At 46.8% G+C, this 17,339-nt stretch overlaps 1 protein-coding gene across 1 annotated transcript in view; it reads right to left on the reverse strand.

The window, feature by feature from the left end:
• LOC129847635 (exocyst complex component 4-like) overlaps positions 1 to 17,339 on the reverse strand; it is a 55,922-nt gene that overhangs the window by 15,000 nt on the left and 23,583 nt on the right. The window contains exon 3 of the mRNA XM_055915390.1: positions 16,426 to 16,604. Within this exon, the coding sequence (XP_055771365.1) occupies positions 16,426 to 16,604 (179 nt within the window). The remainder of the gene's footprint in view (positions 1 to 16,425; positions 16,605 to 17,339) is intronic.

The following is a 17,339-nucleotide window of genomic DNA, read 5'->3' on the forward strand; positions in this document are numbered from 1 at the left end:
AACAACACGTGGTAACTGCAAACAGACTAGATGTGTTTGTCTGGGGATGAAAGTGAATAGAAAAAGGAGAGGAGAAGCACATGTTGATCACACCTAGGTTGAACCAAACTCACCGTCTGTTCTCTCAGCTTTCTCCCGACATTAAGGACAAGATCATATCACATAACAAGCTTTTCAAATTCAATATTGGTGCACAATTTAAAACAACAGTATCAAAGTGATGCAAAAGGTACTCGTGGAACGGCCCTGCAATCCTCGTCTTAGATATCAGCCTGCAAAAACAAGACTCTATTTTAGTCCAAGTGTTCAGAAACCGGAAATACTGCAGTATCATTGTTAGAGATGAGTCTGATTACTGATCTCCTGACTCAGACAATTAATCATGGAACACACACCATCATTTCCTTTTGTCTTTCCACAAAGAACAAAACAAAAGACATGGTTGCGTTGCACGAAAGAAGATTCAGTTACTTGACTTTTACAAAAGTAAAGATGGATTGTCTTGAGACGATATAACCCTAAAGCACACATTTCAATCACAATGCACACGTCTGTTGCATGACGTTCCCTAAATTATTAGAATATTGTATAACTGCACTCTTAGAAAAAAGCATTCCAAAAGGGTATTTTGGCTGTCCCCATAGGATAACCATTTAAAGAACCATTTTGGGTTCCAGGTAGAACTCTCTGTGAAAAGGGTTCAACATGGAAACCAAAAGGGTTCTTCAAATGGTCGTCCCATGGGGACAGGTGAATAACACTTTAGATTCTAGTGTGTTCATGAAGACATTACACAAAATAAATTCAAAGCAAACAAGTGTGGGGAACTATTTATAAATTGTTCTGGTTTTAAGTGTACCAAGACTTGGCATGGGCCCTCAGATCCTGTTCCACAGCTGCACCATTGAGAGCATCTTGACTGGCTGCATCACCACCTGGTATGGCAACTGCTTGACATCCGACCGCAAACGGCTACAGAGGGTAGTGCGTATGGCCCAGTACAACACTGGGGCCGAGCTCCATGCCATTCTGGACCTCTATACCAGGCGGTGTCAGAGGAAGGCCCTAAAAATGGTCAAAGACTCCAGCCACCCAAGTCATAGACTGTTATTCTCTGCACAACAAGAGATACCAATTCTGGCACCATCAGGACCCTGAACAGCCTCTACCCCCAAAGCCATGAAAATATTTAACCAAATCTGCACTGACCCTTTTGGCACTAACTCTTTTGACTCATCACATACGCTGCTGTTACTCTTTATTATCTATCCTGTTGCCTAGTCACTTTATCCCTACCTATGTGTACATACAGTTGAAGTCGGAAGTTTACATACACTTAGTTTGGAGTCATTAAAACTCGCTTTTCAACCACTCCACAAACTTCTTGTTAACAAACTACAGTTTTGGCAAGTCGGTTAGGACATCTACTTTGTGCATGACACAAGTAAATTTTCCAACAATTGTTTACAGACAGATTATTTCACTTATAATTCACTGTATCACAATTCCAGTGGGTCAGAAGTTTACATACATTAAGTTGACTGTACCTTCAAACAGCTTGGAAAATTCCAGAAAATGATGTCATGGCTTCAGAAGCTTCTGATAGGCTAATTGACATAATTTGACTCAATTGGAGGTATACCTGCGCATGTATTTCAAGGTCTACCTTCAAACTCAGTGCCTCTTTGCTTGACATCATGGGAAAATCAAAAGAAATCAGCCAAGACCGCAGAAAAAAAACTGTAGACCTCCACAAGTCTGGTTCATCCTTGGGAGAAAATTCCAAACACCTGAAGGTACCACGTTCATCTGTACAAACAATAGTACACATGTATGAACACCATGGGACCACGCAGCCATCATACCGCTCAGGAAGGAGACGCGTTCTGTCTCCTAGAGATGAACGTACTTTGGTGCGAAAAGTGCAAATCAATCCCAGAACAATAGCAAAGGACTTTGTGAAGATGCTGGAGGAAACAGGTACAAAAGTATCTATATCCACAGTAAAACGAGTCCTATATCGACATAACCTGAAAGGCCGCTCAGTAAGGAAGAAGCCACTGCTCCAAAACCACCATAAAAAGCCAGACTATGGTTTGCAACTGCACATGGGGACAAAGATCGTACTTTTTGGAGAAATGTCCTCTGGTCTGATGAAACAAAAATAGAACTGTTTGGCCATAATGACCATCATTATGTTTGGAGGAAAAAAGGGGAGGCTGCAAGCCGAAGAGCACCATCCCAACCATGAAGCACGGGGTGGCAGCATCATGTTGTGGGGGTGCTTTGCTGCAGGAGGGACTGTTGCACTTCACAAAATAGATGGCATCATGAGGATGGAAAATTATGTGGATATATTGATACAACATCTCAAGACATCAGGAAGGAAGTTAAAGCTTGGTTGCAAATGGGTCTTCCAAATGGACAATGACCCCAAGCATACTTCCAAAGTTGTGGCAAAATAGCTTAAGGACAACAAAGTCAAGGTATTGGAGTGGCCACTGTAACTAGAAGGAACTACATACTATCAGACACCCCACCGTAACTAGAAGGAACTACATACTATCAAACACCCCACTGTAACTAGAAGGAACTACATACTACACCCCACTGTAACTAGAAGGAACTACATACTATCAGACACCCCACTGTAACTAGAAGGAACTACATACTATCAGACACCCCACCGTAACTAGAAGGAACTACATACTATCAAACACCCCACTGTAACTAGAAGGAACTACATACTATCAGACACCCCACTGTAACTAGAAGGCAGACACCCCACCGTAACTAGAAGGAAGAGAATCACCAACACCACCAATGTGGAGGACATAAGCTGCTTCTTTGCAGGTCAGCCTTTTAAATCTGTTTGTCTGAAGAGTAGACCAAATGAAGTTAAAGTCTACGGAAAAGAATGATGACAAAAAGAGAGCAAACTTTGACTAGAGTAACTAACTTTCATGTACAATAGTTGTCTCAATCACTATTTTACCTCACCTGTAAATCTCTTGTCTGCCAGGTGATGTTCGTGGGGAAGAGAACGTAACCTTGACATCCATTCAAACAATGGCCATGAGTGAGCACAACCGTCTGGCCCATGCCCTGAGAGGTATCAACCCACATTGGGAGGCTGAGACTCTGTACCAGGAGGCCCGCAAGAACATGGGCACCTACACCTGGTACCACAAACTGACACACATATCACTTCCTTCTCTCCGCTATATGTCCAGTGCATAGTCTCTAAAACACACTCTGCTTCTCCTTCTCACACATTTACAGATTCTTTAATATTCTTACATTGACACATCTGTCCTGTCACATACTCACCTACAAATTAATCTACAAGCCCTCTCTTCCTCTCTCTCCCTCCTAGGTGTTTGTGTCCAGGGACTACGTTCCTCACGCCGTTGGCCCAGACGCCAAGGCCCGGCAGCTTGGCCGTTACCCTGGCTATGACAAGAAGATTGATCCCAGCATTGCCAACACGTATTGGTACAGCAGCGTACCGCTTTGCCCACCTGGCCATGTTGTCCCGCCTGGACAACAACTACAGGGAGAATGGCAGGTTCCCCAGTGTGCCCCTGTTCAAGGTCCTCTCCACCCCCTGGAGGCTGGTGTTTCAGGGTGACTGTTGGTGGGACACATAAAGATGCTTTGCAGAACCTTTGCCAGTTGTAAACAAATGCACTTCCTGGATACTTAACAGTCTATGCTGGGGGAAAGGTGAAATGTGTAAACACCGTTGTGGCCTGGCTGGTCTAGTGGTAATGACGCAGCCTCTGGCACACACGTCTACAGTGTCAGCATAGGTTAGAATCCGGCATAGGTTAGAATCCGGCATATGTTAGAATCCGGCATAGGTTAGAATCCGGCATAGGTTAGAATCCGTCATAGGTTAGAATCCGGCATAGGTTAGAATCCGGCATAGGTTAGAATCCGGCATAGGTTAGAATCTGGCATAGGTTAGAATCCGGCATAGGTTAGAATCCGGCATAGGTTACATAGGTTAGAATCTGGCATAGGTTAGAATCCAGCATAGATTAGAATCCGGCATAGGTTAGAATCCAATCCTACCCCCATTTGACACAACCTCTACCTTTCCCACTGCCATCTTCTCGATCTGTTCAATGAAGTCAGAAAACACCTTAATATATATATATATATATATATTTTTTAATGTAAACATCCTATTCTCTCTCAGTCCTCCTTTAGGTGGTATCACCGAGGCTTGGGCGATATAACGTTTATACCATATACCGGGGTATACGGTATGACAACACACATCCTTTAACCTCAGAATCACTTGGCTGATTTAACCATAAATAGAAAAATCCAGTAGCCAACACTACGCCACCTTTTAAACAGGAGGTGAAGTCCTAGGGACAAATAGTGTGTTCATGTGGTGTCTGAGTTATCGGAAATACGAGACTCCGACTGGGACGTTTCACTTGAACGGCCCTCCAAGTTGTAATTACAAGTCGGAAAGTCTGAGAAAATTACACTGCTACATATCAACACACATGATATGTAGCATTGTTGATATGTAGCTAATTTGACTATATTGACCATGTTTGCAACCTAGCTAACTTAATTATTCGAAACTTTAGTTAGCTCACATAGCTAGCTAAAATCTCATTGGTTGAAGAATTGTTCCAACCGGGCTGTTTCCCACGAGCACATGAATGGTAAATAAACTAACACATCACACAGGTTCTTAAAAGGGGCAATCAGCAGTTTCTACATCCATTTTTGGACTTATATACAGTGGGGAGAACAAGTATTTGATACACTGCCGATTTTGCAGGTTTTCCTACTTACAAAGCATGTAGAGGTCTGTAATTTTTTTATCATAGGTACACTTCAACTGTGAGAGACGGAATCTAAAACAAAAATCCAGAAAATCACATTGTATGATTTTTAAGTAATTCATTTGCATTTTTATGCATGACATAAGTATTTGATCACCTACCAACCAGGAACCAGAATTCCGTCTCTCACAGACCTGTTAGTTTTTCTTTAAGAAGCCCTCCTGTTCTCCACTCATTACCTGTATTAACTGCACCTGTTTGAACTCGTTAGCTGTATAAAAGACACCTGTCCACACACTCAATCAAACAGACTCCAACCTCTCCACAATGGCCAAGACCAGAGAGCTGTGTAAGGACATCAGGGATAAAATTGTAGACCTGCACAAGGCTGGGATGGGCTACAGGACAATAGGCAAGCAGCTTGGTGAGAAGGCAACAACTGTTGGCGCAATTATTAGAAAATGGAAGAAGTTCAAGATGACGGTCAATCACCCTCGGTCTGGGGCTCCATGCAAGATCTCACCTCGTGGGGCATCAATGATCATGAGGAAGGTGAGGGATCAGCCCAGAACTACACGGCAGGACATGGTCAATGACCTGAAGAGAGCTGGGACCACAGTCTCAAAGAAAACCATTAGTAACACACTACGCCGTCATGGATTAAAATCCTGCAGCGCACGCAAGGTCCCCCTGCTCAAGCCAGCGCATGTCCAGGCCCGTCTGAAGTTTTCCAATGACCATCTGGATGATCCAGAGGAGGAATGGGAGAAGGTCATGTAGTCTGATGAGACAAAAATAGAGCTTTTTGGTCTAAACTCCACTCGCCGTGTTTGGAGGAAGAAGAAGGATGAGTAGAACACCATCCCAACCGTGAAGCATGGAGGTGGAAACATCATTCTTTGGGGATGCTTTTCTGCAAAGGGGACAGGACGACTGCACCGTATTGAGGGGAGGATGGATGGGGCCATGTATCACGAGATCTTGGCCAACAACCTCCTTCCCTCAGTAAGAGTATTGAAGATGGGTCGTGGCTGGGTCTTCCAGCATGACAACGACCCGAAACACACAGCCAGGGCAACTAAGGAGTGGCTCCGTAAGAAGCATCTCAAGGTCCTGGAGTGGCCTAGCCAGTCTCCAGACCTGAATCCAATAGAAAATCTTTGGAGGGAGCTGAAAGTCCATATTGCCCAGTGACAGCCCCAAAACCTGAAGGATCTAGAGAAGGTCTGTATGGAGGAGTGGGCCAAAATCCCTGCTGCAGTGTGTGCAAACCTGGTCAAGAACTACAGGAAACGTATGATCTCTGTAATTGCAAACAAAGGTTTCTGTACCAAATATTAAGTTCTGCTTTTCTGATGCATCAAATACTTATGTCATGCAATAAAATGCTAATTAATTACTTAAAAATCATACAATGTGATTTTCTGGATTTTTGTTTTAGATTCCGTCTCTCACAGTTGAAGTGTACCTATTATAAAAATTACAGACCTCTACATGCTTTGTAAGTAGGAAAACCTGCAAAATTGGCAGTGTATCAAATACTTGTTTTCCCCACTATATGAATGATATGTTCGCATTGATTCTTGAAGAATGTAATTTATAAATGCCTCATGACCTTAGTTCAACTGTCACTCCATGAGAAACCAAAATATAAGCTTGTTTTACTCCAATGTTGGTAAATAGAGTAAACGTAAACAATTACATTACAGCCTCAACACATGGGTTAAAACTATCCTTTTGATATCATGGATGGTCAGCCCTTGCATCCGTAGCTCTGTCTATGAATATGAGAATGTTACATTTCTCCAGACCCATCATAGTTCATTTACCAAAATAAGGGCTTTTTTATTGTTTCTACAACAAAGAGTTCACAGACAACGGGTGCGAGCTGTGTGCCCAGGCAGTTTACCCGTGATACAAGTCAGTATTCAACATCCATCCATGTCTGAAGATGTTGAGAGATGACGTGGAAACCAGTCACTAGGGGCAACAGTGAGCGCCGTTACCTTCAAGAAGGTGTTGGTTATGCGAGGGCGTTGTGGACGGGGATGGCGGTAAGCATCTGCCTCTGGTTCCAAACAGACCAAAGGTTCCAAACAGACCAAAGGTTCCAAACAGACCAAAGGTTCCAAACAGACCAAAGGTTCCAAACAGACCAAAGGTTCCAAACAGACCAAAGGTTCCAAACAGACCAAAGGTTCCAAACAGACCAAAGGTTCCAAACAGACCAAAGGTTCCAAACAGACCAAAGGTTCCAAACAGACCAAAGGTTGCATGTTTGAATCCAGTCATAGAAAGTAGTTGATAGTAGTTGATATTATTTGTTTTCAGGCTAACCCAAACCTTAACCCTTACCTTAACCATTCAGAGTTAATGTCTAACCTTCAGAATCCAGAGTTGATGCCTAAACTTAACTCTAAACATTTTGACATTTCAGGTGTAGAACTTTGCAAACAACATCTAATTCTGATGTGAGACTGTGAGAGCTTGTTTGTGTGCCACGGCGTGTGTATGTTGTGTGTAAACACCTGAGTGTGTGTGTGTATGTATGTAAACGCCTGTGTGTGTAAATGCCTGTGTGTGTGTATGTATGTAAAACACCTGTGTGAGTGTGTGTGTACATTGTGTGTAAACACCTGTGTGTGTGTGTGTGTGTGTGTGTTTATGTCGTGTGGAAACACCTGAGTGTGTGTGTGTGTGTGTTTATGTCGTGTGGAAACACCTGTGTGTGTGTGTGTCTGTGTGTGTGTGTGTGTGTGTGTGTGTGTGTGTGTGTATGTTGTGTGTAAACACCTGTGTGTGTGTGTGTGTGTGTGTGTGGGTGTGTGTGTGTGTGTGTGTTAAAGTAACTGCATTGTGTGATTCCTCCAGTGCATCTCACATAATGTCTTTGGCAGCTCTGGGGAGGAAAGCCTAACAGCAGGAAGTCTCACCAGGGGAACACAGTACGCCTCAGCCTGTCACACTTTGATGATGCGATCAAGACTCCACGGCATGGGGCCACCAATTTAGAGGCAGGAACAGAGGAACTTGCGCTCTTTCTGACTGACAGCCTTCCATACCTCCCATCTATGTCAACTTTCCCTCTCTAATCTCTTTGGATTCAGTCTGTCTCTCTCTCCCTGTGTCTCTCTCTCCGCCGGTCTCTCTCTCTCCGCCGGTCTCTCTCTCTCCGCCGGTCTCTCTCTCTCCGCCGGTCTCTCTCTCTCCGCCGGTCTCTCTCTCTCTCTCTCTCTCCTAGTATGTGAGGTCTTTGTAAATATATGTGTGTGTTTTTGTTTATGCGTGTTTGTGTGAGTGTGTAGTGTGTGTGTACTGTATAGTGTGTAGTGCTTATCCAATTATTTTCCAATCCCATCTAAGGGAGGCGTCTGTTCCTTGCCATCTGCAGGAGATGAGGGTGGCACACATTAAGGGAGAGACGGGGGGCAGATCAATGGCACACACACACGCAGATACACAGGGTAAATACTCTAGTGCTCTGGCTGGTCAATGACAGGAAAGCTAACAGAGAACAAAGAGAGAGAACATGAAAGAAACAACTATGAGTTGATGCCTCCTGTCTGAACCAGTTCAATGTGGTGCAGAACTTTCCATTGACTCGTCGGTCTGCTCTTTCCAGACCTCCAGCAGAGAGAAGGAAGAGAAAGGGAAGAAGAAGAGAGGGAGGGTTTATCCTGGAGGGGTGGAGTGAAGTCATGAATGATGCATAGGGACTGGTGTTAATTATTCTGTGTGTGGAACGGGACAGACATCTGCACTAGGATAGAGAGAGAGAGCGAGAGAGAGAGAGAAGGTGGTGGAGGGGGTGGAGAGAGGAGAAAGAGTGGGGAGAAGGATGGAAGGAGGGGAGAGAGAGAGGGGAATGGAAGGGGAAAGAGATGAGAGAGATAAGGATGGAAGGAGGGGAGAAAGAGATAGATAGGGGAATGGAAGCAGAGAGAGAGGAGAGAGAGAAGGATGGAAAGAGGGTGGGATGAAGGTAGAGAGAGAGAGCAAGAAAGAGAGAGAGAGAGAGAGGAATGGAAGGGGAGAGAGATGAGAGATAGAAGGATGGAAGGAGGGTGGGATGAAGTCAGAGAGAGAGAGAGAGAGAGAGAGAGGAATGGAAGGGGAGAGAGATGAGAGATAGAAGGATGGAAGGAGGGTGGGATGAAGTCAGAGAGAGAGAGAGAGAGAGAGAGAGAGAGAGAGAGAGAGAGAGAGAGAGAGAGAGAGAGAGAGAGAGAGAGAGAGAGAGAGAGAGAGAGAGAGAGAGAGAGAGAGAGAGAGAGAGAGAGAGAGAGAGAGAGAGAGAGAGAGAGAGAGAGAGAGAGAGAGAGAGAGAGAGAGAGAGAATGATGAGAGAGATGGGATGTGTCTATGTATGCCTGAGAGACAGCCTGGAAGTATGTGAGAAATAAAGACTCAGTGAATAAAACACTAGACATGCATGTGTAAAACAGAAAGCTAAAAGTATTCAAGGTATCAAGGGAACCATTAGAGCTGTACAGGCTTGTATTGTGTGTTGGAGAAATAAAGTAGACCACTGACTATGCTAATACTTCCAACTGCTAGAGGGAGCAGCCCACCACTTGCTCAGGTCAAGGTAAAAAAAATCCCCCCTCATCCTCCCTCCCTGTCTCTACCTCACAGGCAAATCCCCCCTAACTCCAAAATCCTGCCTATGCTTGCAAAAAGAACAGGCGGTCAAAGAACAACTCTCCCCCAGGACAGCATGGTTCTATAGTACCTCATTACAGAGAGCTGAGCAGCGGAGCGCAGCACAGCTACAGTTACATACGTCCTAAACGGCACCCCATTCCCTACATAGTGCACTCCTTTTGACCAGGGCCCATAGGGATCAGGTCAAGAGTAGTCCACTATGTGGTGCCGGGGTAGCCAACCCTGTTCCTGGAGTGTCAGAGCTACAGCAGGATGTTGTTCCAACTAGGCTTCATACCTGACCAACTGAGATCATTGATGAGTTCAGTGATTGTCTAAATTATACACACCTGCTCTTCCAGGTCAGTTAAACCAAGAACATGACCTGTCTGCGGGCCTCCAGGACCAGGGTTGACTTCCCCTGATGTAGGGAGTAGGGTACTATCTACCTCTGATGTAGGGAGTAGGGTACTATCTACCTCTGATAAGGAGTAGGGTACTATCTACCTCTGATGTAGGGAGTAGGGTACTATCTACCTCTGATGTAGGGAGTAGGGTACTATCTACCCCTGATGTAGGGAGTAGAGTACTATCTACCTCTGATGTAGGGAGTAGGGTACTATCTACCCCTGATGTAGGGAGTAGAGTACTATCTACCTCTGATGTAGGGAGTAGGGTACTATCTACCTCTGATGTAGGGAGTAGGGTACTATCTACCTCTGATGTAGGGAGTAGGGTATTATCTACCCCTGATGTAGGGAGTAGAGTACTATCTACCTCTGATGTAGGGAGTAGGGTACTATCTACCCCTGATGTAGGGAGTAGAGTACTATCTACCTCTGATGTAGGGAGTAGGGTACTATCTACCTCTGATGTAGGGAGTAGGGTACTATCTACCTCTGATGTAGGGAGTAGGGTACTATCTACCTCTGATGTAGGGAGTAGGGTACTATCTACCTCTGATGTAGGGAGTAGGGTACTATCTACCTCTGATGTAGGGAGTAGGGTACTATCTACCTCTGATGTAGGTAGTGGGGTGCTATCTACCCCTGATGTAGGGAGTAGGGTGCTATCTACCCCTGATGTAGGGAGTAGGGTACTATCTACCCCTGATGTAGGGAGTAGGGTACTATCTACCCCTGATGTAGGGAGTAGGGTACTATCTACCTCTGATGTAGGGAGTAGGGTGCTATCTACCTCTGATAGGGAGTAGGGTACTACGAGACACACACACACGCAGGCACACACACACACAAAGGCACACACACACGAGACAGACACACACACACACACACACACGAGACACACACACACGAGACACACACACACGAGACACACTGGAGCAAAGACTACTGTCGGCCTGTTATAAAATAATCACCATCAACTGCCCACTGAACGCAGCTATTGAAGAAATGAAGATGCACATGTACAGACATAACATAGTTAATCCATAAGGCAGGAGGAGGTGTGGTATCATCTTATTGATCTTATACATCTTATTTATTCCTGATTATTATTTGACCATGCTTGTCATTTATGAACATTTTGAAAATCTTGGCTCTCTCTAATTTTCTCCTTCTCTATTTCTTTCTCTCGGAGGACCTGAGCCCTGGGACCATACGTCGGGACTGCCGGGCGTGGTGGCTCCTTGCAGTCCCCAGTCCGCCTGGCCTTGCTGCTGTTCCGGTTTCAGCTGTTCTGCCTGCGGTTATGGAACCGCCACCTGTCCCAGACCTGTTGTTTTTCAACTCTTAATGATCGGCTATGAAAAGCCAACTGAAAATTATTCATGATTATTATTTGACCATGCTTGTCACTTATGAACATTTTTGAACATCTTGGCATAGTTCTGTTATAATCTCCACCCGGCACAGCCAGAAGAGGACTGGCCACCCCTCATAGCCTGGTTCCTCTCTAGGTTTCTTCCTAGGTTTTGGCCTTTCTAGGGAGTTTTTCCTAGCCACCGTGCTTCTACACCTGCATTCTAGCTGTTTGGGGTTTTAGGCTGGGTCTCTGTACAGCACTTCGAGATATTAGCTGATGTACGAAGGGCTATATAAAATAAACTTGATTGATTGATTGGTATATGGCCATTATACCACGGCTAAGGGCTGTTCTTCAGCACAACACATTGCAGAGTGTCTGGACACAGCCCTTAGCCGTGGTATAATGGCCATATAACACAAACCCCCCAATTAGAGCAGTAAAAAAAATTATGTTTTGTCATTCCCGTGGTATAAGGACTGATATACACAGCTGTCAGCCAATCAGCCTTCAGGGCTCAAACCACCCAGTTTATAATAGGGCGTATACCACGGGTATGACATAACATTTATTTTTACTGCTCTAATTACGTTGGTAACCAGTTTATAATAGCAATAAGGCACCTCAGGGGTTTGTGATATATGGCCAATGTATCCCGGCACTCCACATTGTGTCATGCTTAAGAACAGCCCTTAGCCGTGGTATATTGGACATACCACACAGATAGCTAGACAGACAGACAGACAGACAGCTAGCCAGACAGCTAGACAGACAGACAGACAGCTCAACAGACAGACAGCTCAACAGACAGACAGCTAGACAGACAGATAGCTAGACAGACAGATAGCTAGACAGACAGGCAGACAGACAGATAGCTAGACAGACAGACAGAGAGACAGACAGCTAGACAGACAGCTAGACAGACAACTAGACAGACAGCTCGACAGACAGCTAGATAGACAGACAGATAGACAGAGACAGATCCAGTTTTTAGAAACCTACACATACAGCTGTTCTCAACAGAAAGCGGCTATCACGTTGGCAGGTGCCCTCAGTGTGCGTGTTGTGTGTTGTGTGTGTGTCAACTCAGGTAAATATTGTCTGAGAGGATTAGGCGTCCAGAGCGGCGCCCAGTTGGGCGATAAGACCCTCGCCCTTGCCACCCTCACGGCCAATCACCATTAGAGTACACACACACACAGGATGACCGCTGTCTCTCTGTCTATCAAACACACACCATGCACACACGATTGTTTAATCAAATTAAGATTAAATTAAGATTCAGCAGCGTCTTGACAGAGGCAGTGTGTATTTATCATGCTAATCTTCTCCCTGCCTCTGTGTGTGTCTCTCTCTGTGTGTGTTGTGTGGTGTGGTGTGGTGTGGTGTGGTGTGGTGTGGTGTGGTGTGGTGTGGTGTGTGTGTGTGTGTGTGTGTGTGTGTGTGTGTGTGTGTGTGTGTGTGTGTGTGTGTGTGTGTGTTTTACAGATGCAGCCCAGCCACAGACATTGGGAGGTGATTATAGGAAATGTCCATCTTAGACTGATTTCTCTGGGTGGATCTACCTCCTGCATACGAGGCTGGGCATTGTCCGTTTACATTTTATATTTAACCTTTACTTAACTCAGTTAGTTAGTCAGTTAAGAACAAATTATTATTTACAATGACGGCCTACCCCGGCCAAACCCAGACAACATAGGGCCAACTGTGCGCCGCCCTATCTGACTACCAATCACGGTCGGTTGTGATACAGCCTGGAAACGAACCAGGGTCTGTAGTGACGCCTCTAGCACTGAGATGCAGCGCCACTCCTTTGGGGGGCCGATGTTGGTTGTGTAAATAACTTGGCTGATAGATTAACAGTCGATATAATGTAGCCAGTATAGCAGAGCATCAGCGTGCTGTACCAGCTGTATATGGAGGTTCGCAGATCACACATTAACTCCGCTTACGCCGGTCCCACGTCAGTCCAACAGTTATGGCTCTTAATATGATTCAATTCAGAATACATCTGTTGGCACTAATATCACTCCATAGTGCTCTGCACTCCTCTTTTAAACAACGCTCCAACTGAAACACACAGGAAGGACAATGACACCGCAGTCCCACACTTCCTGCCTGAAACAGCCCTATCAGAGAATGAGGAGAACAACAGAAATAAGCTTGGTGTTTAATGTATGTAATGTTGATAGTTAATTATTCAATACATTAAATCAATCAATCAAGTGATGTGGTTTCACGTAAACACTTTATGGATCATAATGCTTTAAGGTAGAAACCTCAATGACTAAACTCTATGACTCTGGTCCTGTCTGTCTCAAGGTCGTTCATTCGTTCCACTACCGTGGAGGAACACGGGTGGTACAGGACCTCGCCACACTCCAAAGGACAGCCGGCCCGACTGAAAGACTCGTTCATCTAGCACGGCCATCACACCGCAGAGAGAGAAGAAAACGTGTACGAGTCGAGGAAGACAAGAGAAAGAAAATGACTTGTCCATACCTGACTGGCTCTGTAATATGAAATCCAATTTAGGGAAGAAGGGGGAAACGGAGAGATAAGAAGAAGGGAGTTTTTTTTCTCTCCCTCCGCCGCCCCGCGCCGAGCCCCATCAACCTAGGCAAACACTAAATAATGAACAATACTGTGGCTGTCCCGCCACGATAAAACACACTCCATTAATGCCACTCGGCAGAATTAATGATAATTATGCCACGTTTGCCGCCCGTTCTCTTATTGAATTCTTATCTGAGCTGCCGAGGAGGAAGGAACAGCGCTCCGACGCCCCCCCCCCCAAAAAAAAAACAATAGAAGAAAATCCCTCATTTAAGTCGTTCAGAAAAGGGAAGTTCACAGAGGAAATTGGAGCTTTTATAGGTGTAAAATGAAGGAGGTGACATGGGACGCAACAGAGGACGAACTCAGTCACGTTCATGCTCTGGAACAGGTGATCGCAACACTGAGTTTAAGATGGGCTGTGTCCTTTCTACGTGTGTGTGTGTGTGTGTGTGTGTGTGTGTGTGTGTGTGTGTGTGTGTGTGTGTGTGTGTGTGTGTGTGTGTGTGTGTGTGTGTTCTGATGATGACAATGGAACACACAGCCATTATCACTGATAAATGAGGTCTCTGTAAAGACAGTGAGTAAAAGGTCTTTGACAGTTCTGAAACCAACCGCACACACTTCCAGGGCTAATTAGAGCGTGTATAAAGTGGTGTTTGTGTCTGGAAGCCCTCCTACCTGGCTCTAATTAGACGGTGGTAATTCACTCAGACAAACTCTTCATGACAGAGAGGAAAACTACTGCTGTGTGTGTGTGTGTGTGTGTGTGTGTGTGTGTGTGTGTGTGTGTGTGTGTGTGTGTGTGTGTGTGTGTGTGTGTGTGTGCGTGTGCGTGTGTGTGCGTGTGTGTGTGTGACTGAGAGAATAAATAACTTCAGCTACTAATCATGCCTGTTCAGGTGTCAGACTACAGTGTGTGTACATATACATGCCATTGGGAGTGGATGTGTATACTAGTGGCAGTATGTACAGTCATTAGAACAGACGTTGCACAGTCCATGTTAGCATTATGGAACCTCTGCTTGTGTTGTATACTGTTCATTCATTGGCTGTGTAGGACAGGTGTTGAACAAGCAGCCCTTCAGTCCACATACACGCACCTCACCCCCGCACCCTCCTCACGCACATCCCACCAACCCTGCATGAATGCAAGCCATAAGGTGCGTGCGCCTGCCTCTGTGCGTGCGCCTGCCTCTGTGCGTGCACCTGCCTCTGTGCGTGCCCCTGCCTCTGTGCGTGCCCCTGCCTCTGTGCGTGCCCCTGCCTCTGTGCGTGCCCCTGCCTCTGTGCGTGCCCCTGCCTCTGTGCGTGCCCCTGCCTCTGTGCGTGCCCCTGCCTCTGTGCGTGCCCCTGCCTCTGTGCGTGCCCCTGCCTCTGTGCGTGCCCCTGCCTCTGTGCGTGCCCCTGCCTCTGTGCGTGCCCCTGCCTCTGTGCGTGCCCCTGCCTCTGTGCGTGCCCCTGCCTCTGTGCGTGCCCCTGCCTCTGTGCGTGCCCCTGCCTCTGTGCGTGCCCCTGCCTCTGTGCGTGCCCCTGCCTCTGTGCGTGCCCCTGCCTCTGTGCGTGCCCCTGCCTCTGTGCGTGCCCCTGCCTCTGTGCGTGCCCCTGCCTCTGTGCGTGCCCCTGCCTCTGTGCGTGCCCCTGCCTCTGTGCGTGCCCCTGCCTCTGTGCGTGCCCCTGCCTCTGTGCGTGCCCCTGCCTCTGTGCGTGCCCCTGCCTCTGTGCGTGCCCCTGCCTCTGTGCGTGCCCCTGCCTCTGTGCGTGCCCCTGCCTCTGTGCGTGCCCCTGCCTCTGTGCGTGCCCCTGACTCTGTGCGTGCCCCTGACTCTGTGCGTGCCCCTGCCTCTGTGCGTGCCCCTGCCTCTGTGCGTGCCCCTGCCTCTGTGCGTGCCCCTGCCTCTGTGCGTGCCCCTGCCTCTGTGCGCGCCTGCCTCCTTTATTTATTCCCAGATAAATTGTCCTGATACGACCCATACCAGCTCACTGTCTGTCAACTGATTTAACTTGTAATATATGCTGGCTCCTTTCCTGTTTCAAATGTGTTACGTGGAACGTATATATTTCCCAAATTGACCTTCTCCTGTAACATACAGTATATACATATGTAACACATGTAAGCCCTTTACTATTGCCCTTCTGCACGCGCGCACCTGCCTCTCTCTGTGTGTGTGTGTGTGTGTGTGTGTGTGTGTGTGTGTGTGTGTGTGTGTGTGTGAGCCTGCGTGTGTGTGTGTGCCTGCGTGTGTGTGTGTGCCTGCGTGTGTGTGTGTGTGTGTGTGTCTGTGTGTGTGTGCCTGCGTGTGTGTGCCTGCGTGTGTGTGCCTGCGTGTGTGTGTGTGTCTGCGTGTGTGTGTGTGCCTGCGTGTGTGTGTGTGCCTGCGTGTGTGTGTGTGTGTGTGTGTGTGTGTGTGTGTGTGTGTGTGTGCCTGCGTGTGTGTGCCTGCGTGTGTGTGCCTGCGTGTGTGTGCCTGCGTGTGTGTGTGTGCCTGCGTGTGTGTGTGTGCCTGCGTGTGTGTGTGTGCCTGCGTGTGTGTGTGTGCCTGCGTGTGTGTGTGTGCCTGCGCGTGTGTGTGTGCCTGCGTGTGTGTGTGTGCCTGTGTGTGTGTGTGCCTGCGTGTGTGTGTGTGTGTGTGTGTGTGTGTATACTCACTGGCAGCGTGGGGCAGGTTGATGAAGAAGCCTTTGAGTCTGGAGGCCAGCCACTCCATGCTCTCCTGCAGGTTGGCCAGGGCCTTCAGGTCGCTCACGTCACGCAGGATCTCGTTCTGCGGGATCAGCTTGTCACCCAGGTTACCCGTCAGCACCTCTGACTCCTTGGCAAATGCCGCCCTGGATCGGTGGGAATGGAGGAGGAGAGAGGAAACGAAAAAAGTTATATTAGACAAAATCAGTCAATGTGACATGTTCTAGACAGGTTCTAAAATGGTCATGAGAGTAGTTAGAACGAACTGCCTGATATTCAAACAAAGGCAAGCCAGGTCCCAGATCTGTTTGAACTAACTGCCTGATATTCAAACAAGGGTTAGCCTGGTCCCAGATCTGTTTGAACTAACTGCCTGATATTCAAACAAGGGCTAGCCTGGTCCCAGATCTGTTTGAACTAACTGCCAGATATTCAAACAAGGGTTAGCCTGGTCCCAGATCTGTTTGAACTAACTGCCTGATATTCAAACAAGGGTTAGCCTGGTCCCAGATCTGTTTGAACTAACTGCCTGATATTCAAAGAAGGGTTAGCCTGGTCCCAGATCTGTTTGAACTAACTGCCTGATATTCAAACAAGGGTTAGCCTGGTCCCAGATCTGTTTGAACTAAGTGCCTGATATTCAAACAAGGGTTAGCCTGGTCCAAGATCTGTTTGAACTAAGTGCCTGATATTCAAACAAGGGTTAGCCTGGTCCCAGATCTGTTTGTACCGTCTTTCCAAATCCTTTGGTCATTGTTTGGCTTCATAATGACAACAGGAGATAGGAAGCTCTGGGACCAGGGTAGAGAGAGAAGGGTTTCTCTTCTGGATATAGGAGATGGGAAGCTCTGGGACCAGGGTAGAGAGAGAAGGGTTTCTCT

The sequence above is a fragment of the Salvelinus fontinalis genome, unplaced genomic scaffold, assembly GCF_029448725.1.
Source record: "Salvelinus fontinalis isolate EN_2023a unplaced genomic scaffold, ASM2944872v1 scaffold_0906, whole genome shotgun sequence".
Taxonomy (NCBI): Eukaryota; Metazoa; Chordata; class Actinopteri; order Salmoniformes; family Salmonidae; genus Salvelinus; species Salvelinus fontinalis.